The following is a 26,872-nucleotide window of genomic DNA, read 5'->3' as shown; positions in this document are numbered from 1 at the left end:
CCCTTCACGCCCAGGAAAGTCAGCCACCACAGACAGCAGATGTTTGTAAATGGTCAGTGCCTCAGGCCAACACTTGTTCTCGCTTCTCCTTACCTGCTTCACTTCTCGTCCTTGATGATCATATTGGCGTGTGAATGATGTACCTGCTAACTGCCCATCCGCCTGGCAGAATATCAGGATTTAAAATGATGACATTATGTTTTTTTATACTGTTATGTTTCCCATCCGCTAGGGAATTTAAAGTTAATTATTAAATAACAATTGTGGATTCCGGACCAGCGTGCTATCTGGATGCCTAAGCTGTGCTACAATGCTATGTGATAGTTGTCCCTGGATGGAAATACGGCACCAGAAATAAATTAGACATAGGAAAACCAGAATAATTTCGAATGGTGCTAGATGAATCCGTGAAATGGAATCCTCTCTGATCATAGGGGTGATCTGTTCAGTTGACTAGACCCTATGTGCACCAACATCTTATTTTAACAGAACTGTGTTTTTTTTACGTGACGTCAAATAAATCGATGAACGCCGGCTGCACGCACGAAAAAGTGTCCCGTTACTCACATTATTCCGTTACGCTGTGTCCCGTTACGCTCATTGTTCCGTTACCCTGTGTACCGTTACGCTCATTGTTCCGTTACCCTGTGTCCCGTTACGCTAGTACGCTTGCGCCGCGCCGACAGAAGTGAAAACTTAAAACTTTGTTTATAAATGTGTAATATGAAATAATTTCTACGTCAAATGTACGTAAGAAAATGAATCTGATTACTAGTATAGTTTCAAGTAGGCCTATTTATTCTTTTTCTATTAAAAAAAGTAGCATCTGTCGGCGAAAGCAGTAAAAATAAGTTATGTTACAATTGACTAAAAAATTATGGTGTTTCATATAATTAATGATATATATTTAATTACAGTTTATTTATTTGAAAACTTGTTCATAATTATATTTAAACTTTATAGCTAAACGCCAGTTTTTAAAATTAATTACAAGTCATCTACACGTGAACTGTTTCGTCGACTGTTTATAAAGTGAAGCGAAAAGTAAATGTGGTTTTCATTGCTTATTACAACAAAAATTTCGGCAATAAAGGTGAATTATTCTTGCATTTTAAAAATCTGATTACTAGTATAATTTCAAGAATTTATTCTTTTATTATTAAAATAAAAATGATTTAATTTTATTCATAAAAGTATGCAATCATTTCATCAATGTTTTGTTATGACGTCAAGTTAAACTATTGTCCGTAATCCGACTTTACAGACAATCAAATTTTTGAATCAAACATCGAGTTTTAAATTATATTAAAACTTATAATTTTTTAAAACAGACTACTGGAAGGTGTAAATTATTAATTAAAAGTCAGTGTTACTCATGTCGTTTCCGTAGTGTAGCGGTTATCACGTGCGCCTCACACGCGCAAGGTCCCCGGTTCGATCCCGGGCGGAAACAATTTTTTTTGACGTGACGTCTAATAAATCTATGAACGCCGGCTGCACGCACGAAAAAGTGTTCTGATGCCGTGTCCCGTTAAGCTTATTATTCCGTTACGCTGTGTCCCGTTATGCTCATTGTTCTGTTACTCTGTGTTCCGTTACGCTGTCGGCGAGTGCAGTAATAATAGGTTATGTTACAATTGACTGAAAATTTATGGTGTTTCATATAATTGATGATAGATATTTGATTACAGTTTATTTATATGAAAACTTGTTCATAATTATATTTAAACTTTATAGCTAAACACCAGTTTTTAAAATTAATTACAAGTCATCTACACGTGAACTGTTTCGTCGACTGTTTATAAAGTGAAGCGAAAAGTTAATGTGGTTTTCATTGCTTATTACAACAACAATTTCGGCAATAAAGGTTAATTATTCTTGCATTTTAAAAATCTGATTACTAGTATACTTCAAATATTTATTCTTTTATTATTAAAATAAAAATGATTCAATTTTATTCATAAAAGTATGCAATCGATTCATCAATGTTTTGTTATGACGTATTCACGTTAAACTATCGTTCGTAAACCGACTTTACAGACAACCAATTTTTTTTACATTTCGACTGATGTTAGGATGCATTGAAAGTATGAATTGCAACCATTACACTAATAGAACCCTTAGCACTCAGTAATTAATATATAAGCCTAATACAATGATTATAAATATCGTACAAAGGTACTACTTAAGTGTTTTATGCTATAACTATTGTTACGAGGACGCAATCACACAGGCTAGCCAGCCTGCAGGAGGGTTGCGATGCAGGTAGCACCTGTCTCTCTGCGGTGATCTGATTAGCAGCAGTGCCTCTCTAGCCCTCTCTCTCTCAGGCTCTACAAGTTCCCAGAGCCCCCTCTGCGTGAAGTGGCGTAACTAGGACGCCTTTGTCCTCTCAGCATTGAGTGTTTAGTTTGGGTATTCTAATGACGTGACACTTCGAAGGGCTACGAGACCTTTCCACAGTGGGGCTGAAAGGTATAAAAACGGGAAGGATTGACCTACTAGGGCAGTGAAGTGAAGAGGGTTAATGATCCCTTGGCGAGCGGTAGAAGGCGACGAGCGGCTTTGTGTGCGAAGATCGGATCATCGGCAGTCAGAGCATCGGGGGACAGTAGCGCGGCGCAGCAGTGCGAGGCAGTGTGTTGGACCGAGGTGTGTTGTGAAAGATGAACAGCAGAGAGCCTCAGTCGAGCCGAGATCCAGTGGGGAAAATGAATAGTGGACTTACGAAGGTGTGATCAGTCTGTAGGCAGACATTTAGATTGTTGTAATTTAAAGAAAAGTGTTATTTTTAGATAATAAAACTACAATTAACAAAATGGCTATCCTTTCCGGACCTGTATTTCCACAGTAATTTTAAATATATTTATTGAACTCTTAGCTGTACACATGTTTAACCATATATGTTATCTGTGGCTTTTCCAGGAACGTAACTTGACCAGTTTCCTCCTGGGGCTACGCTGCTTTTTTTTTTTTCAAACCAACCAAACTAAAATCTTTCCTGACAACACCTCATATCGCCACCACATACTAATTCCACTATATTCCAAATATTTTTGATTCAACTTAGATGGTAAATGAACATATTTATTTGGTGTCATTTCATTTTTAATATATCTTTACTTGGATAGTACGAGAAAATTTCCAGTTTTTTAATATTTGGCGATATACATGTATCTTTCAATAAAAATAATTTAGTTCACCTGCCCTCCTACTTTTTTTTAGTTCTAGCACTACGATATTCAAGTAAATATATATGTATAGTAAAAAATACTCAGCCAGTTAAGCATGCTCGCCCCTCCCTCCGAAAATGTGGCGCCTGGGGAACAAGACCCCGTCTGCCTCAATCTAGTTACGTCCCTTGACTCTTCTGGCAGTTGCTGTAGTAAATGTTCACCTTCAATTTACGAAGAACGCTGGTTATAAATTACCCAGGGATCTTCGTAAATGTACGGCTATCTTCGTAAATTTACGGACACTCAGTCCACTTAACATTGGACATGCATTCAAAAGAATATTCTTGATGTATAAACAAAACATTCAAAAATTGCCGAAGTCCACAGCAAGAAGACTCTTCTTTAGTCCAAGTGTGTGTTTACCTTTGTTTGAAACGAAAAACTGTAGCCTACTCGGAAGTCAAAATACGGTGTAGTTTCTACGAAGATTCTGTTAATTAAAATTACGAAGACATCTCCGTTTATTTGTGTAAGATTCTTCGTTGAAAAGTCCGTAAACGTACTTGAATTTTTAATCGCGTACGTTTCATTAAGTCCTCAATGTTTTCCCCCCTGGATGCAAACCTGCTGGGACACCCACTGCAAGGATTCAGAACAGGGAATATCCGGCCCCGAAAGAACCGGGTAGTTAAAATCGATTCCCGGTTCTTTCTGTTTTTTCGAGACTCGTCATCGAGAGCATAAGATTTCGTTTATATTGCGCGCTAAGATTACTTTCATTTGCGACTCTCCTCTGGAGAAGTGATCTTTACTGGAGGGCGCTCGTCAGTCGGCAGTCGGTTCTCTGACTGCTGCATGTGCCTGCAGTTGTTGCGCCAGTATTCTCTTTTACGTTTTTATGAAAAGAAGAAATTTTATTTGAAGTTAATAATTCTGTGATTTTGCATGCGTTAGAATGATTATTTGTGTAAATGTTCTTTCTCCCCCCCCCCCCCCCCCCCTAACCCAAGTTAATTATGGAGAGTAAGACCGAGAATAAACAAAGTGATTTGTTCATGCTAGCAGATACTATTTGCAAGAAAACATTTCAAAACGTGTTCATCTTTTTACTTTTGATCACTAAAACTTGTTTAATAGTTCAAAACTAACTATTAAGTACTACTTCAATCACCGAATCCTTCACCATTAATAATATAAAAAACTACTTAGTACCGATATTCTTGGTTCTGAAAATCGGTTACGCTCCCGGATAGCCTACCAGCTGCCCTCGAGCTTGAGTGGCTGCAGCACACTGTGAGAGTGTCCTTGCTGCTTCAGGGGGCAGCGTCCGGCCTCCGGCAGACAGGACACGCGACGAGGGACCAGCTAGGACGTGGCCCGTCCAGGACATCCTGTCGCAGCTGTCTTCTCTCCGACAGGTCAGCCGTGCTCCTGGCGGTCATTAGTAGTAGGCCTGCGGGTTTCGGAACTCTGCTCCCCAGCCATTCTCTTCTCCGTAAAGCCCCTGCTGACACACGATGGGAGGTCTTCCACGGCAGCAGCTACGGATGGTACTGTGGAATAGTTAACAGAGCGCTGGCCGTTTTCATGGAAGCTTTGGTAATCGGCCATGTTCGAATTTCTGTGGAAGGTTTCGTAGAAAGTTGAAATTTTATCTAATCAGAAAGAAATGGTAGTGTACTGCTAGTGTTAAGAATCAGGGGTGCAACAACAGGGGGGGCAAGGGTATTTTGCCCCCCCCCCCCCTCCTCCTGAAACTTTGAAGTGGGGACAAACGGGGGCAAAGAAAGTGCTGTTTAATCAATTTTTAGATAATAAAACTGCTTAAATAGCACCATTTTCCACCTTGAAATACAAATTTTCCCGGGGGAGGACCCCCGGACCACCCGCTTCAATAGGGGGGATCGATGATTCTTTATGAAAAGGTATATTGCCCCCCCTTTGGAAATTTAGTTGTTGCGCCCCTGTTAAGAATAGTAATATTTTTTTGAGCGATTGGTTATTTTGATTATTGATTTGAATCTCGGTGAACATGTGATGCGTTGAATAAGTGACAGCATTACGCAACAATTATGACAAACATCCATGTTTATACAAACAGAAAAGAGTATTAACAATCATATGGAAAACATTAGCACAAGCTAGGCCTACACCGGTCACAATCCTACGTGTGTTAGTTTCTTCCATAGAAACATCCATGCCTGCTGTCATGGAGGCTTGTTTAGCAGTATTGCTGGAAGCTTCCAGCGGAGTCTGCGTGAAATCTTTCACCGAGTGATACAGGCTTAACACGGTCTTCCCTTCACGTCAGGTTACTCAGGGTTGACATCTAAATACCTAACGTTCCCACTTTAGACGTACAAATATTCAGTTCTAGGACGGCTTAGGGGCCACAATCCAAGATATTAAATTTTATTTTAACTGCAGCAAGGTTTATTTATTATTTATTTATGTAAGTACTGCCGACTTTATGGCAGATATAGGTTTTAACCTTTTCTTACTTGTAACCATTAGGACTAAACACACAAACAATGGTTCATGAACTTACCTACTCTAACACTAAACTTATATAAACTAATAACGGAAATATTGAAATCCAGACATTACTGAAGAACATAAACATAAGTAAGATACAAACAAATATACCGTAATAATACAGGACCTAGCTTTGAACACTTGTGGAAGTCAACATTCCTATCCGAATATTAATATTACGTCATCTGCATTTGTTCAAGTAAAACAATATTTTTTTTAATACCGTTTCGTGTATGCTAATTAATAACAAAATCTAACAATGTAAAAAAATCCATAACAGCTATAATACTCGCCTCATGTCAATAACAAATAAAATTAATAAAAATTTAAATGTTAGCAAAACTATAAATAATTCCAAGATGGCAGTTACCATCTTCAGATGTTAGTTTCATTGACTTGTCCTGCAAGGTGACTTGATAGCGCACTCCCTGTCCGGTGGCGGTCCTAGATTTGGTGGTGCTTTGGACCATTTTCTTTTTCTGAACCGGGGGAAGGGGGTGTAGAATAGCTCCCAAATTAAAGGAACAGGAAAATTTTTAAAGTTTAATTCTTGTAATCTATGTTTTACCTTAAGAAAATGTCATGTTTTTGTTTGAAAAATTATGCTCGGATTAGTTTTATTAATGCTAACGATCCAATTCCGAAAACATCGTGTCATTACATGAGGCAATACAAGTTTTCAAGGTGTTTTATTACATAAAATCATGAAAACTCAATTGAAATCGAAAAGTTTCGATTAGTTGTACTTTATATTGGATGCAAATAAAAAAGAAAATTATCTTTTAACCATTCATTTTTCTCGGAGGAAAACTAGAAAAAAAGGACCTTAAGAAAGAAAAAGGCCCGCGCGGCCCTGGCAGTAGTAGTATAAAAAGGTATGTCCTGGCCCAGGGATCAGGGTGTGGTGTCAGTGGTTACGGCTGCTATTTTGTACTCTGACGTCACAGCGGCCATCTGTGATGACCTTGACTTTTGACAATGGCCTTCAAAATTTACCAAATATTGCCAAGAATTACTCAAAATTCATCGAAATTTTCCCAAAATCCACCAAATGAGACAAACCATTTTATCATAGTTTCGATTATTTAGTGAATTACTGTTACGAAATCAGAACTTACAACATATTTTTAATTTTGTGAAATTCAAACAAAAAATATCAATTACTCAATAAAATAATATGCCTTGAGAAAAATGAGAAGTATTATCATGCAAACAGAACTTCCTTCTCCTTTATGTGTAGCAAATTCCCTCCTCGTGAGATCGAGAGTGAGCATCCCGCATTCCACATAAAAAATAAATAATATTTACTTCAACACGACACATGACACATCCATGATGACTGCCTCCAGCAGAAGAAAACAAGATGGCGAACATGACATCATACTATATGGCGATATATATATACCTTGGAATTAGTGGTGGAAGGTCAGTCTACTGGTGGCTTACGTGGAGGAAGAATCCGTCTCCATTTAATTTTTGCTATCACAGGGCTCTAACCGAAGACTCCATGATGTAAGAGCATTTTTAATTTCAATGTTATTAATTAATATTTAATTATTTTTTACTTTTTTTTATTTTTTGGATGAAATTTACGAATTTTAAAGATGGAGATAGTGAAATCACAGTACAAAATGGCAGAATGTTTTTATTAAAATTGTATTTATTAATTTTTTATTGATATATAACTTTTCTAGAATTTTCTGATTATAATTTCAGATTTTTAAGATGTTGGCCATAATGATAATTGCAATGGTTACATCATAATTCAAAATGGCGGCCGTGACATCCTAATTGTCGAGGTCATATGTCCTCAGCGGCTTATGGTGGCTTGCTTTTCAAACTCTTATACCGCTGGGATTTTGAGGACTAAAAGGAGAAGTTTTACCTTTAAACGGGAGTTTTCCCCCCTCTAAATAAGAAAAATTTTATTTTTATGTTATTTTTTGAGATTTTTTTGCAGAATATTTTTTTTTTCAGAAAACTGTTCTTTTTTTGGCAAATAGTATTATTAGTCATTTTGGGACATTTTTGGCAAATTTTGATAGTCAATGTCAAAGGTAAACATCAAGGTCGTCCAAGATGGCCACCGTGATGTCAGAATCTAAGATTGCGGCCGACGCAACCGACACCACACCCAGAACCCTGGGCCAGAACATACTATTATATACTACTGGCTGTATTTGTGCAGTGTGTGGTTGTTCGAATAGAGACATTGAGAAAAATATATTTTAAGTTTTTCGTCAGGTATTTGGCGGTCACGAAGTCAGGAGAGAATTTTGAAATAACTATATATCAAAAAATTATAGAAGATAAATCTGTTAAACAAGTTAACTTAACACAAGGAAACTTCCATGCACAAGAATACTGTGACACTGATTAATTTTTGTTATGTGAGTGGTGGACTATAACAGAGGAGAGAGACCATTTCAAAATATTGAAACTTATCTTTCTGGCTTGGATCCTAAACAATTTTACTGTAGTCTTCCGAACTTGTAGCAAATACTCAATACATCAATCCGAAATGTTTGTTTGTAACGCAGCTTGACACACGTTGTGCAAAATGGAAATAAGGCTTGCTCATATGTAATCAATAGTTTTTATAATTAGAAAAGGAATATTCATGTAAAATTACAGATGTTTGTAAATTTTTCTATTCACTACAAACTAGTGTTCACAGTAATACTGGGATCGGAATCATACCTTGGCGTTTATGCTTGTGTTGTCCCAGAACCTCCAATAGTTACCTAATGTTATTTGTAAACTGTTTCCTGAATATCTTTCCAATATTAACTGCGCACATTAATAATCACAATAAAATAAAGTCCAATTATTGAATATGCGATCATGGCCATGGTTTTAAAACATGTTTGAATAAAACACCAATTGAAATATAAAATCACGCATAAATATTTGCAAGAAATACTCCGTATTATTACAAAAAAAAAATTTTTATTTCATTGATACAATAATAATCATGGCCATGTGTTCCACAAAGTTACAATGTCTTTCTTGTAGTATTACAGACTATTTCTTGGCAAATGGTTTCCAGAGGAATCTTTTGTAATAGTACAAAAAAAAAATTTTCTGTGCGTGGTTGCCGCAGGGTCTCATCATGAAGCAGATGGAGTGGCAGCCTTCCAGGTGCCAGACGCCATTCTCCAACACGTCCCGGTCCTAGCGGCCGGAGTCTCACCTGGCGGCCGGCTGAACCAGATGCGTGCTGGGAGGAGCTGGACTGTACCGGGGGAGAGGGAGCAGCGCGGGTGTGAAGGAACCGTCGTCGATCATGTCCTTCAGACACGTTCGTTGCGGACACACTACACAGCAAGTGACTTGCGTTCCAAGGACCTGCGCCGCAAACCAGTTTGAGTTCTGCCCTCACCTGTCTCCAGTGGCTAGAAATAAAAATAGAATTCTGTTGGTTTTCAACTCATTCCTATTGCATATAAAATGTCGTCATTAAAGTAAACAAAAAAATTCAAGCAGATATGGATAATGTTAAATAAGTCGAATGTAAATAAAATATTTGCTTAATTTAATTGTAACAATGCTGTAAATTACGTATTTTTTTTTTTAGTTTAAAACTCATTGAGAACCAGGGAAGATACCTAAACTAGATTTCACCCGGGGCATGAACTTGTTTTGGCACCCTTTTTTTTTTTTAAACCAACCAAACCAAAACCTTTCCCGACAACACCTCATATCACCACCACATATTAATTCCACTATTCCAAATATTTTTAATTCAACTTATATGGTAAATAAATAAATTTATTTGCAGTCATTTCATTTTAATACATTGCAAGTTTTAAATTGGGCAATAAATACCAGTTTATAATATTTGACGATGTACATGTATGTATCTTTCAAAACAAATAATTCAGTTGACCTGCTCTACAACATATTTTTGTGTTCTAATACCACAATATTCAAGTAATTAAAAATTACTCTGCCAGTTTAGCACCTCTCTCCCCAAATGCTGGGGCATAAGCCCCGTCTGCCCCCTTTAGTTACGTCCCTGGGTTACCATACAACACACAGCCAATCACAGGGAGACTGTCCTGTAGCTGTTGCAAGGAATTTATATAGAAGTCAATGACTTTAAAACTTCTGCCATTTTTATTCGTGAAATAAGTGGATGTAAAATAATAAGACAAGCTAAATTATAAAGCACTACATACCATATCTGTTTGGTTTTTTCAGGATACATGAAGTTAAATAATGTGATCAACGGGACTTTGATAATAGTACGCAGTTCACATATGTTAAGTTATATTCTGGATAAATCAATTGTACATAAGTTAACTGCTGTAGTGATCAAGCGTGTCGACTAACTTTACTAATAAAATTGTTTCTCGTACACAAAAGGAGCTAGTCACCGAAGTATGGCTGGCAGGCATTCATGGATACATTTAAATCTAGCATGTGCATTCAATTATTTTCAGAAATAATTAGATTCATATAGGTTCAAATATAATTCCGACATATGTGAAAAATGACGTACTTGAGGCAAAGTTTAAAACTGATTTCATTTTAAACTATTGTGCTGCCCAATTATTCATCGGGGGCCTCAACAAACATGAAGTAGGGACACCACATTTACTCAAACAATGTATAGAAGAAAAATGAAGTATGAAAGCAGTGATTATGGATTTCGATTAATTTTTTTATAATGTTTTAAGAAATAACACTAAATTTGTGTTTCATTCAAATATTATGAAGAATATTGTTACAACTTGTAAGAGATTCTTAGTTTGCTTGTGCTTATACTGTCTCTTAGATGCAAGAAACTAATTAGCTTTATTGTGCAAGAGCCTATTGGAGTCAATTAGTTTTTGCATTCAAGTGAAAATATATTCTGTACTATGAATTAAACTTATCCTAGTAATAAAAGATTAGGTACATAGGACATAATTTTATCTAACAAATGTATGAGTTAGGTATCTTAATATGTGTACTACTTCTTGACAGTTTTAGTTGTTACAAATATCATAGTAAAATAAAGAAAGCAAGCTCATGATTTGACACTCCAATGAAGAATTTTATTCCTTTAACACTTAAAGTTTTGCTTGATAAATAGGTAAGGCTGTGATCAGAATAGACTTAATGAAGGCATCGTAGCTGTATTTTCATATTATTCTAAGACTTGAGATAGTTGTATGATTAATTGTAATGATATGAAAAAAATGGGTACGTATTAAAAATGATGTAAATAAAGGTAGTATATATCTTATAGGCCTAAAGGTATAAAAGTGCAATGTTACTTATGTACATTTTTTATAAAAAAATATAACATGTATGATTGTTAATTATTGTAGAACATACTAGCATGTTTTATCCGTCCGTGATTTAAGAGCAATGTTAAGTGAGATGTTAAAATGTAATATTATGTTATTCTTATTACATTTAATAATGTGTATTTCATTAATTATGAAGATACACAAGATAACATTGCCTTAAGCTTCCTTTGTAAATCTCATCGGATTGGTAGAAAACACTCAAAGCTGTTACTAATGAAGTCTTGAGAAAGCATATTGCAGTCAGTATAGTGAATTACTTGACGGTAAAATATTTAAAATGAAAATTGTAATATGCACTGTATGGTTTACTAGCTTTCATTAACAGTTGTACAAAGCTTTATATGTAATGTTTATTTTAATGGTATTATTTTTCGTAGTTTTTTTATTCAATGAAAAATAACCTAATATATACCATTCAATACCTCCGCCTTGCCACATGCAATGCTGATTACTTGTACTTAGATGCCATTAGTTTTCGTTTTAAGGAAGTTAGATGTTAAGATTTTCAGTTACGAATGTTTAAGCCATTGTAGTTTCAACATCTGCCTAATTTCTGTAAACAGCCTGCTTTAATTTTGTTGTTTTTGCACATGCTATCTTCTGCTTCGTGCATGAAAGCCATCGATGCACAAGGGTGTTCGCACATATTGACCTACCGTAAGAATCTCACCCAAGGCTACAAATAGTAAATGTGTGAGGGAACTGCTGATGCCAGCAAAGAGCCCCAACACTTGCGAGTAGATAGAATACCAGCACAATCTTTCGCAGCTTAAGTCCCTATCACACGATGGAAGTTTCCTTGTAATGTATTCCATGGCAACAGGTATGGCGGTATGGGTGGTTACCTACATGTGGAATAATTAGCAGAGCACTGGCCGTTTACATGGAAGTTATATTAATTCGAATTTCTGTGGATGGTTTTGTAGAAGGTGTAAATTTAATCCAATTATAATGAAGTGGTAGTGTGCCCCTAGTGTCAAAAATGGTAATTTATTTAGGAGGCATTGAAGTTATATTAATCACTGATCTGAAACTCGGGTGATCATGTGGTCTATTGAAGCAGTTACAGCATTATGTGACAATTTATTATGACAAACATCCATGTTTGTACGATACAAACAGTATTAACAATCAAAATAAAACCATTCTCACAAGCTAGGCCTACACCAGTCACACTTCTACTGTGATAGTTTCTTCCATAGAAACATCCATGTCTGCTGCCACGGAGGCTTGGCTAGTGGTTTTGTTGGAAGCTTCTAGTGGAGCCTGTATGAAACCTTCCATTGTGTGATACAGGCTTTATAGTCGTAAATCGGGATTTCCCAGCTCAGATACCATGCACCAACTCTCCAGTCTTCCTCAGCGAACAAATCACCAATCACAAATGAGCATGCAGAACTTTCAGTCTTACGGCTTTTCACCAGTCCACATGTTTTTTAAAGATGTGTGTGAATCGAGGCCTTCTCTACTGGGCATGGTCCATGGAATTTTGCTCATACATAATTACTTCTTGGATTAGTTATTTTTATGTTTGTAATATATAATATTTATTTAAAATGTAGTTTGTTAATAAACGAATTTGCACCCTTAATACTTTTAAAATATATATATGTAGTAGTAAAATGTCAAATTATTAAAAAATTTTCAACAATATAAAAATCAGTTTATGTATCAAGTAGATATTAGATATCAAAAGTTATAAATTACTGATCTTGCATGATACATTTTAAAGTAATACCTATATACATAAAACTTATTCTGTGTAGATTAAGTATTGTTGATTTGTATACTGATTTGAAATAAAACTCATCCATACGATAGTGAACTGATATGCCATTGCTGCAAGCTAATTTTTTTAATGTTAAGTAGCTTTAGCATAACCTTCACCCCTATGATAAACATTTGTATGTGAACTTTAAAATGCTTGCCTGAATTAAACTCACGTATATAGTTCCTACATTTAAGAGTCTATGTACCATTCCAGGTCATTATTTTATATTGGCGTTCAACACGGTTTAACATGCCAACTTTTTGAGTGGCTGAATTTTCACAACATTATTCACAATTACAGTAAAACTCGTTTAAGATGTACCCACACAATACGATTTATATTGCATACTTTTTGCATAGTTAGATGGAAAAGTTGTATTTTTAACATTTTTGCCCATTAAGGATAAGGAGAATGGAATAGAATATAAAACTGAAACTTTTAAGTTCAGAATCAATTTTACAGGCTACTTTGTGATATGGTTTAATTTCTTTCAGAAAAAATTACTTGATTTTACCTAGCCTTTAGAAATCTACAGAATTTTTATAATTTTTAAAGGCTGAATGAAATTAAATAATTATTATTTGAAAGAAATGAAATGATATCTCGCAGTAGCCACCAGCATTGCCTTTAAAACTAAGAATGTTCGGTTATTTATCCCATTTGGTTCAGATTAACTATACTGCACAAAAATTTAAAAAATTCATCTTTACCAGATAATTATACAAAACGTTTACATATATATAGGCCTGCACACAGTATATATTACTTCTTAGAAAAGTTATTTACATATATCTATGTTGTTGATTTTTTTTTTAAATTTTTTTCGTAGTTCTGCCACTCAAAAAGTCTACAAGTTTAACAGTGGTAAACGTAAATATACAATAGTGACCTGGAACGGGACATACGCCCTTAAGAACGGGGGGCAACTGGAGGTAAGGAACCCAGGACACGACCTTCCCCATTATTCTGCCTAAGAGGTACTTCAGTTTATGAAATAATATTTTAAATTTGGTTATTTTTGTTATTCATTGTGTTTTAGAATATTTGGAAAACAGAAAATTCTAGACCATCAAATTCAAAATAATTGCTTTAAGACAACGTTAAGTGTTGCTATTTTTAATGTAGCATAAAATGCCAAAAAATGTTCCCTCCCCCAACGAAATTAAATACAGGCTACTCCCGTGATAAAGAAGATACCTAGTTTACAAAATAAAATTATTGCAACTATTTTTTTAAATTTTAAATAGTGTATTCCAATCAAACAATAACTTTAAATAATTATTTTCCTTCATTTTGGTAAATTATTGAGGTTTCATTTTATTATGTTAATGCAACCATATTTTCTAATTATTATTTGTAGTATTTCAATAATCTAGAAGAAAATTGTTTTAAATCCCTACTTTCTTATGCACGTTGTAATGAATTATGTCACATACTGAAAGTTAAAAATATCTTTAAACTAACAAACCTGTCCAACCAAAAATTAATTAATACTTAATCAAAATATTTATCTTAGTTTTTCCTGCATGCTTAAAAAGAATATTGGAATGGAATGTATTAAATATCTGTGCGGGCATGATCTCTTAAACTAGTTATATATCTGAACCTTAAAAGAACTTACCAATAAAATTTGAGGAATATGGTATGGAATGACATTAAGTTTATTTTGAGAAATCAAGAATGTTCAAAGAAAACGAGTAAAACAAAGTAAGTGTTTGTAATTTATTTTTGTGCAATCTGCTAACTACATGAAATGTCTATTAACAATACTTTTTTTTTCAGTTTATTTTGAGTTAATTGTGAGCCAATTTTAGATGCATTCACAGAAGAGATCAGTTCATCCAACCTTTGGTCAATGGAAGAATGCCAATTGTCATGATTGAGGTCTCAATCCCAGCCCTAACGATAGCTCAATAATTAATGAGTAATAATCAGGTATCAAAGTGGTTCGAACCTCAGTCATTTATTGACACCCTAATACCACTGTGAATTACCTTGTGAAGTTAACAGAACCTTTAGGTCCCCGCCTACCAGGACACACATACAGTGTGTAGAGCTTCAGATAAAAACCAAGCGACTTGAAAATTGCTAAAGATATCCAAGTAGGGTCTGTTTAAAAAAAAGTTATTAAGAATGCACTTAATAGTTCTGTTTTCGTATTTCGTTTTGATCTTATTTAAAATGGCTTAAACGTGTGATTTCATAATAATTTGTTTGGCATGAAACTTCAGTAAAGATTCTTAAAAGCACTTAAAGGACATGCATTACACCTTAATATTCATTTCTCTGCCGCACAGTGTTATGGTTACCACTCAAACTTTATAGTTGTCCTAAGCATGACAAGAAGACCGCGCGTCAGTTCAGAGGAGATACCGCGCTAGAAGCACCAGTGAGGGTCGCACTTATCAACCCACCTCACTAACACTAATACACCCCTGACTAGGCGAGCCCCTTAAGGGAACGAGGGGCTGTTGACAGGAATGAACACATGCTATAACACCAATACTTTACCATGTATGTTTTGCAAATTTGTCTTTGTTGAGACTAAGCAGTTACTTAGTTTGATAAAAAGCCTGTAGTTGATGAGTGATTGACTGCAACATAGGCCTACATAGTTTCTTCTGATATCATTGGCGTTTGGTATAAGTAATTTTTTTTTCGTTGTTTTGGTGAGTGCTATCTGTTATGATGAAATAAAGATTTCAATTAAGAATTATAGGAAATTATGAACTAAAACCAGAGAAAGGCGAATTTTGGGTCCACGCCGTTGATTTTTCGCGTAAACGTCGGGATAAAATCGTAACAAGTGTTTCATATTAATATGAAATTTAATTATCAATCTCTTTAATACAGTGGTTACACAAGGTATTATAATGGTTACAGAATAGATAGATTACAAGTTTATCGCCTGTCGTTGGTCGCTAAAGTAACACATGTACACTTCACCCTGGCACTGCATGGAATTCAAGTGACTAGTGAAAGTCTTAAGATGCTGGTGTTGCCGAGTGTTGTAAGGGCAGGAATCTCACGAAAGTCATGGCGAGTTGCGCGTGCATGAAGTCATTCGACGCTGCCGTAGCTCTCGCATTCACTCCGCACTGGATTTTATAGACTTTTTGGATTCCTTTTGACACCGTCTTTTCTCTGTCTTGCGTTTCCTATAATTCCGATATTTACTAGTCATTTGAGACAATGTCTATAATTATTTGTAATTTTAAATTTTAGTACCGATTTTCACTTAAATTCCGATGACTATTTTTATTGTTTCACTTTTGGTGGGGCAAGCTTTTCACAATGACTACCGAATCAACATCGTTTCCACGCTAAACCAATTTATAACTTTACACAAAGCTAATTCGTAACAATCACGTGCATGCACCTACACTGGTATGATTACGTCACAGGCAAAACAAATATTGTGCGACAGACACATACTGACATGATCTATCCGTTGTGGGCTCAACCATTGTTGACGCATTATTAGTCTCGTAGTTATGATTCAATTCTGACGGTATTTTGTCACGCAAGAAAGTTTGACAGACTAAAGCTGAAACGAACGAAGAGACGTTTATACAAGAAAAAAAACTGTTGAAACTAAGCCTCACCCATGCTCTACTCCTGTTTTCTCTCTCACTCCAGAATTTACAAGAAAGCATTGTATATTACCACCCTCTTTTCTAACCTATATTTCTAATGCAAAAGAAGTCCCTTTGCAAACTTTTGAATAAATACTGTTACTTAACAGCAGAGGACATCTTTCATCAGCCTACTACTATTTCCTGTTTACTTTGCTTTGGCAGCAAAGTGTTACTTATATTGGTACCTCTTTTACGGGTCTGTATATAGGTAGCTACATAATCAGTTATAATTCGACGGAAAAACTTTGGTTACAGGTTCATTATAAAAAAAATAAGTTGATAATATATTTACGACTTATGGTTAAAAGGCTTTCCACGGCTGGTATACGCCATTTAAGTTGGCGATGAACAACTTTTCGATTGTAATATTAGAGAAATTATCTTCAGATGGAACACAGGGTGTCTGGATGATGTTTTACTCAACAAATTTCTGCAACTATTACAAAATTCGGCATTTTGGCGGGACGAGTTCTTTGAAATAATTAGGTGTATATGAATAGAAATTAATGGCACCGCCCCAACTATTTTAGTTAAATAATTTTACCCTTGTAGATGATTGTTTTGTTAAATGTTTTCTTAGTGTTCCGTGTTAAATACTTTCTGCAATATTTGAAATAAAATTAGTTGTTCAGATCCAACTTAAAAGGCATATACCAGCCTCGGGAAGCCTTTCATACCACAAGTCATGTATGTTTCGGCTGAAAACTTACTTATCCTGTATACAAGTATAGAAGGCTTTTCTGTTGTCCCTTTAACCATCGGCACGTGGGCTTGGTTCCGGGCACTGACCCCGGCCGCCCTCCTGTCCGCAGTGAGCCGCCCCCAGTGACGTCATGTGCGCGCTGCAGCTGGACGACTTGTTCGACAAGAAGAAGGAGGCGCCCCAGGCCCTCGACCTGTCGCGCTGCGTCATCAAGTCGCAGGAGGAGTTCCGGCGCCTGCTGGAGAAGGTGCCCGAGTACAAGATACGTCCCGAGAAGGTGAGTAGGGGGAGCTGGTGCGTTCTGGTCCTCGTGACCTTGGCATCCACTTCCCTCGCTTTCCGTCTTGCGTGAAACCTCACACGCCACTTGAACCTAGCCGAGTTCGTCAGCCCTACAAGACTCCTACTTGGACAACATCATCTCATGTCTACACATGTTATCCATTTTTCTGTCAGATATAAGTAGTGTATTTATGTGTTCACAGAATGTTGGCTCTGGACCTTCAAGGCAGTGTGCATATGGCAACACAGTGAACATTTGTGTACGCTCGGTCGAGAACAGACAATGAGTGTGTTATGACTGTTACCAATATAAATTATATGTTGGCATAGTGACGAGTAGGCTATAGTTAGGTAACACAAACCCATTCCATTATTACAACCTCCATATTTCATGTTTCTGTGGTTCTCACAATTTCTAGAATATCCGTGCAAAATATCTGATTAATTTAGAAAATCCTCAAAAAATTATGACTAGTCAATTTAACTACTATGGTTTTGGGTTAAGTTAAAATAACATTACTCAGTTCCACTCCAGGTACTTCATTTCAATCCAAGTTGTAGGTGGATGTAAGGGGCAAGGGGTCTATTGGGGCCCCACTCCAGTGCTTTTAGATTTTATTTTACTTGTTTGTCTTGTGTTCTTATTAAATCATGAACATTAATGGGAAAAGGAAAATTAAATTTTTTTTCCATGTACTCAAATTGTTGGACAATACCAAATTCAATTCATGATTTCATAGTATAAATCCTTTCCAATATTTTATTGCCACGTATATTTACGTGATTCCACTGGGATTTTATCATATGCATTTATAAAAGTGACCCGAGGATAATTTATTAACATTACATTAACATTAACATTACTTAAGATAAATTAGCAGGACCATCGTTGTAATTTATGTTCCGAATTGGCTTAAATCTTTTTTTGAATGAGTTAACTTTCCAAATTTTGAGGGGATGGGCCTCCATAAAAGTAAAAAGTCCAGGGCTTACGTCCACCACTGGTAGATGTGATTAACTGTCCTAGGTCCCTGTCTAAAATAATTCAACAGAAATTACAAACTCGAGGACCTGTTCTGCGAAAATCATCTCTGGATAGGATGCTTGTATGTAGTGTACTGCCCATATGTTGGCCTATATGCATGAAATAAGCAGAAATCTTTAAAATATGTAGAAGGTTTTCCATAAAACATAGTTTTGATGTTTACATTTATTAATCCCATTTCACAGTCACGAATTGCAAGTGCAAGCAGGCCCTTTCAGTTAGGAGCTTCTTAATTCCAGGGGGGAGACGGCACCCCCTGTCCCCCCACCCCGGAATATTTGCCCATGGCAAGTACATCATTTCCTTGGACTAGCCCATATTACTGGTTCACGACAAGGGAGTATGCACTTTACAACATACCGTAAACCAACTCTCAAAAGTACAATGCTTGCTGGATTATGTTGTGGGGTTGTTGGTAAAAGGTGGTAAAAGTGGTGGCTTCAGAGGATAGGCCCACTAGGCCTGCGCCCAGGCCTACTCAACATTTTAAAAGTTGAAAATTGGAAATAAGACTTTTTATAGAAATACACAACCCATATTAAACATTTATTTAGAAAAGGGCAGTTGCCAATGAAATGAAACTATATATTCGCCTGCAGATTTGTAACATTTTAAATTAACATACCTATTTGTTGTGTTGTAATATTGACCTTATATTAACATAAGTTAAATCATAACAATTAATTATGTGACCTTTATAGGTAATAAAGTGTATTTTGTTGACATACAATCATAATTTTATAATAATTCTTATGCTTAATATATTCTAAATATTGGACTTCAGAAAGAAAGAAATTACCCTCAGAAAGCTATAAAACTTACCATTTTGCATCTGAGTTATAAAATTCTCCGGACCACCTTCTGATATGGGGGCCAGACTCCCCCGTAGAACTCGGACTCCCAAAACTGTGCATATGCTTCTGCGGTATTGTCTGGGCCTACCCAAGAAATAATTCTGGACCCGCCCCTGGGTGGTAAGTCTCTGAGAAAAAAAAGTCAGAATAGCATAGTCAATTTGGGTGTCTTAGAAAATATTTTTTTTTACTATTGCTTTTTCTTACTGTTGACATTGAAATACTAGTTAGACATATACCTACGTATTTCTATTAATGTTCTTCCATGTTCAATTATTTCATTTTCATGGCATAAATTTTTCTTTACTGTCATTCCAATACATAATTCATGTATTTGTAAAATATCACGCTTGATTAATAATACAAATATTTTATTGACGTGACAACGTCTAATAAATCGATGAAAGCCGGCTGCACGCACGAAAAAGTGTCCCGTTACATACATTGTTCCGTTACGCTGTGTCCCGTTACGCGGTGTCCCGTTACACTCTTTGTTCCGTTACGCTGTGTTCGGGTACGCTGTCGGCGAGTGCAGTAATAACAGCTTATGTTACAATTGACTAAAAAATTATGGTTATTCATATAATTGATGATAGATATTTGATTACAGTTTATTTATATGAAAACTTGTTCATAATTATATTTAAACTTTATAGCTAAACGCCAGTTTTTTAAATTAATTACAAGTCATCTACACGTGAACTGTTTCGTCGACTGTTTATAGAGTGAATTGTAAAGTTAATGTGGTTTTCATTGCTTATTACAACAACAATTTCGGCAATAAAGGTTAATTATTCTTACATTTTAGAAATATGATTACTAGTATAATTTCAAGTATTTATTCTTTTATTATTAAAATAAAAATTATTTAATTTTATTCATAAAAGTATGCAATCATTTCATCAATGTTTTGTTATGACGTCACGTTAAACTATCGTCCGTAAACCGACTTTACAGACAACCAATTTTTTGAATCAAACATCGAATTTTAAAATGCATTAAAACTTATAATTTTTTTAAACAGACTACTGGGAATTATTAATAATTAATTAAAAGTCACATTTACTAACGTTGTTTCCGTAGTGTAGCGGTTATCACGTGCGCCTCACACGTGCAAGGTCCCCGGTTCGATCCCGGGCGGAAACAATTTTTTTTGACGAGTCGTCTAATAAATATATGAACGCTGACTGCACGCACAAAAAAGTGTCTCGCTATGCTGTGTCCCGTTACGCTGTCAGCAAGTGCAGTAATAATAGGTTGTTACAAATTACTAAAAAATTATGGTTATTCATATAATTGATGATAGATATTTGATTACAGTTTATTTATATGAAAACTTGTTGATAATTATATTTAAAATTTATAGCTAAACGCCAGTTTTTAAAATTAATTACAAGTCATCTACACGTGAAATGTTTCGTCGACTGTTTATAAAGTGAAGTGAAAAGTTAATGTGGTTTTCATTGCTTATTACAACAACAATTTCGGCAATAAAGGTTAATTATTCTTGCATTTTAAAAATCTGATTACTAGTATAATTTCAAGTATTTATTCTTTTATTATTAAACTAAAAAAGATTTAATTTTAGTCATATAAGTATGCAATCATTTCATCAATGTTTTGTTATGACGTTGTCACGTTAAACTATCGTCCGTAAACCGACTTTACAGGCAACTATTTTTTTTTTTACTTATTGTGTTTATTAACACTTACTACAATTTCATCTGGTTTTATACATTGAACTATGCACACAATATCACTTATTTTTTAAGTTTTCCTTCATAAAAATCTGATATCTACAAAGAAATATTCAACATCAACGGGATTCATATGGGTGGAGGGAATTGGGAGCACCCTGAAAAAACCGACTGGCAGTGGGGACCCTAGACTTGGTGGGGTCCTGAGCCATATACTTTTGCGGGCCTTTAAATATGGAGAGGGGCCTTATAAGGGGGCCTGCGAGGTATGTAATAGCAATTCCCTGGAAAATTTGAATAATAAACTATTCATAACAATGTTTTTATTCCAACACCTTAATCTTAATTCCGGCGAATGTTTTGGTTAATTGTATTTAGAAATTCTGACAATCTTTCATAATAAATTACGTTCCAGTTGTTTCTATAAATACTTATCATCGAATTCCAGTGAAGTCGCGTCATTACATAAGAAAATAAAATTTTCAAAAGTTTTTACGGTAATAAATCATGAATACTCAATTTAAATCTAAAATATAGACCAGCATTTTGAATTACGTACTAATAACTAATGAATAGGGGCAGGCATTTTTCGCGAAAAAAAATCTGAACGCCTACTAGACTGCAACAAGGTAAACGAAAACCAGCTGTTTCTTCCTTGTGATTGGCGGCTACCTGCGATAGAAGCCATTGCCTCATTCGACCGGGCCACTCAGGATGAATTTCCTTCTGCACTGAATTAAGTATTTTGATTGGTGTTGTAACACTGCATGTGTGCCTGAAATAAACTTACCCAATCACTAAACACAGACGATGCTATAGGGCTTTAACTACAGCTAGACAGAATTTTTTCGCGAAATATGCATGTCCCTACTGATGAATAGAGACCGGAAAAATTCGCGAATTCATTTCGTGATAGACTAAAAGACAAATAGTTATACCTCAGTGCTGCCTCTGCTGTTGGCTCACAACTCACCTGGATGACTCTGGGCCAATGAGGAACACCTGACCAAAGCTTTATAAGAATCACAGGCTACTACTGTCTCACGAGACAGCAGCCAATGAGTGGATGACATTTGACCGAGTGTACGTAGAGCTATGGAGTTCATCCTGCAGGCCATTGAACCCGCGGATTTTTTCCGGTCCCTACTAATGAATAATTCCTTTTTCTAATAAATGCCCGTATTTTTCATTTAAAACTAGTCACACGAGGAAAATAAAATGAAAAGGGCCGGCGCGGGGCCGTGCGCAGTTGCGACCTTTTAGAAGTCGCCAGCCCAGGTTAAAATTTCTAATACGGTTTTGAGGTAGTTGGTTAATTCACCGCCGCAATCGCCACCATCTCTAGGGCATCGACTTGTGATGGTCCCTAGCGGACAAGTGTCGAACTATTCAAACACCCCTTCCCCCTCCCGCTGAACGATCTTGAGCTGCAGAGAATGATGGGTTGCGGGTGCGGGGGAACGACAGCGGGCAACAGTGCTGCGCTCTAACGTGTAAATAACAACCTAAGACGATACAGGGCGTTACGGCAGCGCACTGCAGCGGTGAAGTTCCCAAGCTGCTCATCATACGCTTCTGAAAAACGTGGAGTAAATCCTATCCACTCGCTACTTCTATACAGTATATATATTCAAAGGTGGGAGTGCACATGCAGGTGTAGCGTCGTCGCGCGCAGGTGCGGCCCGAGGACGTGAAGGCGCGCGAGAAGAACTTCTCGTTCCACGTGCGGCGCAAGGAGCTGCGGCGGCAGCACGAGCACTCGTACGCGGACCCTTGCCCGCCCGAGATGCGCGCCGTGCGGCTCGAGGACCTCAGCTCGGTGGCCATCGACTGGAAGATGCTCACGTCGCTGCGGCCCAAGACTCGCCAGGACGAGGAGATGTTCTCCAGGTGCCGTAGAACCCCACCCTCCCAGTGGCGTAGCCAGGATTTGTGTATGGGGGGTGTTGAGGAGCATGGCCCCCCCCCCCCCCCCCGTATTAAAGTGGGGGGGGGGGGCCGGGGGTCCTCCCCCGGGAAAATTTGGATTTAAAGGTATAAAATTGTGCTATTTTAGCAGTTTTCGGTACTTAAATTTAAATATTGTAATGGTAAAATTTTTATTAATTTTAATATTAAATTTGTTTGAGTGATGAATAAGAAATTAAAGATTTGTGCTAAGGGGGGGGGGGGGGGTTTGAACCCCTGAAACCACCCCCCCCCCCCCTGGCTAAGCCCCTGCGTAGAACCCCACCCTCCTATGTTTTATTTACTGTAATAAGCTGGTTACACATATTCATGGTCATGGTGAGCTTTCTTCATATGTGTTTTTTTATATTTAATATTGTTTAACCAATTTTGATGTTTAGTTATTTTATTTAGAAAAGCCATTTAACCACGTATCTACTTGTTTTCACGTTGTTGTCTACGTTACTATTTTTGTAAATGTATTTTTTCTGAACTCTATTTCATTTTGATTTTTTTATACCTATATTTTATGTTTAAGTTCATTTAGAAGCTTTCATTATGTTTCTAGAAGTATAATAGTATTTTGTTAAAGGAAGGACAGATGTGCGAGTCCATAGATATGCTACTTTGTGTAAAAAAATATATATTTCGCAAAGAACACAGTGCATTTGATAACAAAAGTGTTATGAAAAACAATATTGTTGATAATTTGTTTGATCTTAAAAGTACCTATTTTTTCTTTCTGGTTTTGAACAATTTCTTAATTTGGTAAGCTTTCAATTTGTTTTGATTATTTGATAGCAATTTCACGATGTTGTATTTCACACTAAATATTATTATTTGTTCTGTCATTCCTTATCAAACATAACTATTCACAATATATTTAAGAAAGTCACCAATCTAACATGCCAATGCACTCTGCCCTAGGCTGGTGTACATGAGCCGCATGCACCTCCGCACAGCCGCTGCGTCCAAGAGAGGCGCTGCAGCGGAGACCTCTGCTCTGGTGAGGCGCGGGAAGAACCGTGCCGGCATCCTGGAGACTAAGGTGGCCGTGTGCGGCGAGTGTGGCGAGGAGTACTGCACTGGCACCACCTGTGGCAAGTTCCTCTACGACATGTTCACACGCGTGGATCTGCCAGAGTCGCGCGCGGTGGTGGGGGCCAAGGAGCGTGGCCGGTCCACTACTGCCTCCAAGAAGAAGGCCTCTGCCAAGAAGCCTCGGTCCAGCCGCCCACGCAAGAGGTCTGGCAGCAGCAAGCGCCGGAAGAAGAAGTCCAGGAGCCCATCCAAGGGCAAGGGCAAGAGTCCATCTAGAAGCTTGTCCAAGGGCAAGAGTCCATCAAGAAGCCCGTCCAAGGGCAAGAGTCCTTCTCGATGCCCGTCCAAAGGCAAGGGCCCCACCAGGAGTCCCTCCAAGAGTGCACCACCCAAGGGAAAGCCAAGAAGCCCATCAGAAAGCCCATCTAGAAGCCCACCAAAAGGCCAGCCCTTGAGAGCCAGCACCAGGAAGCAGACCTCAGTCCCAGTGAAGAAGGCAACAGCCAAAATACTTCAAAGTGTCAAGTAACCTATAGTTCAGTAAAATGTATCACTTCGCCTGGAATTTTTTTTTTTTTTTTCACTGAACATTTCTATTGTAGTGTCCTCAATTATATTGTCTTCAAAAACTCGATTTTTGACCATTCACCCAAAATACCAATGAAAAGATGGCCAAGGAATTAGAACTGGTCGGAAAGAATCCAAATAGTTCCCAGAGCTTAAAAACACGCATCTGAAGTCCATCAAACAACAAGCCTGCTGAATGACATTGAACCCTTAGTTGCTTAGTTAATTTGTATTTTTATTTTGTTTTCAAGATTATCTAGAATCTAAAATAATCTTCACACACCCCACTAAAGAAATGGACGAAAAACGAACATTAAATCTATTCATCTCAAACAGTGGTAAATGGTGGAATATTTTTCGGGGGTAGGGGAAGGCGAATGGTGTATTTTGTAAAATATAGATATTATATAAAATTATAGCCTATTATATAAAACATAAATTATATACTCTTTGGTAGTAGCCATAGATGACGCAGCTTCTCACATAGTAACGTACAGTCTTTATTGATTTTGACGCTGACCGCCAGTGTTCCCTCTGGTCGTGCAGACCATTCTGCCCTGTCAGAAGAGTCTAGCGGCAGCAATACTACCTTCCTGCAACTGGCTGCAATGCCGCACCGCTCACGCTCGTTCCGGGGCCGGCTGCACGACCATATATATCATCTGAAACTTCTAATACAATTTTACATATCTGTAGTTACAGGAATCATTTAAAAGCAAGCAATACACCACCTGTCTTTGTAAGTTATTTCCAAATTAATGAGAAGGGTTACGTATTTACGCAAAGTTGACCTAGACTGGCTGCCGAATGATGCACGTGTCTCCTGCGCAAGCTGCCCGGGAGGTGATCTCTCTCAGCCAGGGGAAGGCAGTCCCGACAGCTCCTCTCGGGTAAGGACCTGTCTCACAACCATGGCTAGGAAGCTTTTCTGCAGCAGACAACCAATAGCAGTAATAGTAAGTTCCTCAGTTAATCCTCTTACGCACCCTGCGACTTCACCCACACTGTCTATTTCTTATATGGGTTTCTACATTTAATGGTACCTGTAACAGTGCATCTTCGAAACTATCTCTGAAGTTACGCCAAGACACGAGTTAGTCTCCGGCCTCTTTGAAGTGGATTTGGCCACTTTGGCGGTGTGCGAGGATCATTTGTGTGCTCCGCAACCAGCCTGCGGGCGTTTAACGTAAATTGAATGTATACTGTGTTAGGATAATTGTATTCATGCTCCCCTGTGCTGCACGTTATGTACGTCCCTGCAATCATTCATTCGTGGGACGGATGTTCTATGTGTTTTCACGCTTATAGTGTGCTACTAGTGTAGCTTTCACAGTTACCCACTGAACTCTCTTTGCGCTCCTAGAGCCTAGTCATGCACCACGTGTGACTCTGTGATCAGGTCACCGAACAGCTGTGGTTTACGTCAGAAGATCCTGCAATGGTTTAGGGACCCGGTTGCATTCCTCCCGCCATTAAGAGATGTGCAACAGTAGGTCCACAGACTTCACGCAGAGGGACAAGTCACAGACAAGCATAGTTGCTGTAAAGGGCGTGCAACAAAAAACCATTTGTACCAGTGTTCTGAATGTGATTCTGTAGTGTTAGCAGCATCCTGGGGGCTGTCACACCCCAGGGTAATTCTGTATGGCCAAAAACGCTACTGCCTGCACGCCATGCGGTGATGTCAACACCCAGTTTTCCCAGTCTCATCACTCCATAAGTTGGTGCACGGGCATACCATCCGCCAACTGGGGCCTGGCATTTTCACCCTTATAACAAGTGCAGGAAGGCAGTAGGTGTCAATATTTTGCAAATTTTTCCATTACTTGGAAAGGGAGGGGGGAAATATCCCGTTTATACTTCCCCTCTGCGCCGCCATTGGCCTCAAGAAACAAAACTATGGAGCAGATCCCAAACATTACAAAAAAGATTGCTGCTGGTCCATCGCTAAATAAATTTTTATCCACAAAATATTTAGTAGTATAAAATCAGGGAGTGAGATAGTAACTAAAATATGTCATATTTGTTTCAACATTTTTTATGCCATTATAATATATGTATTTTTGTTTAATATTGAAAATTTCGCTTTGTTAAGGCAGACATCATGCATAAAGAAATTTTCAAAGTAAGTTTTATAGTGCAAATTAAAAGTATTATTAGAATTGTAGTGATTTCTAATAATGAATTCAATGCTACATGCCAAAGAATTCACAGATAAAACTTTTTGTAGTAACCAGTCAATATTACCTTTATGCATTTCACTATATTATATAAACTATGCATTATAGAGTGTCAAAGTTTAGAAGAAAAAAAAAC

General features: G+C 37.2%; 1 protein-coding gene and 2 non-coding genes across 3 annotated transcripts; all 3 read left to right on the top strand.

Moving 5' to 3' along the window:
* The first annotated feature begins 1,380 nt into the window (after window positions 1–1,380).
* On the top strand, window positions 1,381–1,453 carry Trnav-cac (transfer RNA valine (anticodon CAC)). Its single transcript has one exon. It is a non-coding gene; the product is annotated as a tRNA-Val (tRNA).
* A 12,100-nt stretch (window positions 1,454–13,553) lies between these two features.
* On the top strand, window positions 13,554–26,872 carry LOC134538635 (uncharacterized). The gene is made up of 4 exons (XM_063380073.1): window positions 13,554–13,714; window positions 17,233–17,400; window positions 22,677–22,891; window positions 23,876–26,872. Exons 2-4 carry the CDS (start codon window positions 17,254–17,256, stop codon window positions 24,516–24,518), a joined length of 1,005 nt encoding a protein of 334 aa, XP_063236143.1. The 5' UTR covers window positions 13,554–13,714; window positions 17,233–17,253; the 3' UTR covers window positions 24,519–26,872.
* Trnav-cac (transfer RNA valine (anticodon CAC)) lies at window positions 20,378–20,450 on the top strand. Its single transcript has one exon. It is a non-coding gene; the product is annotated as a tRNA-Val (tRNA).

The sequence above is a fragment of the Bacillus rossius genome, chromosome 1 (genome assembly GCF_032445375.1).
Source record: "Bacillus rossius redtenbacheri isolate Brsri chromosome 1, Brsri_v3, whole genome shotgun sequence".
NCBI lineage: Eukaryota > Metazoa > Arthropoda > Insecta > Phasmatodea > Bacillidae > Bacillus > Bacillus rossius.
The sequence above is the reverse complement of the archived record's forward strand: the minus strand, read 5'-3'. Positions and strand labels throughout refer to the sequence as shown.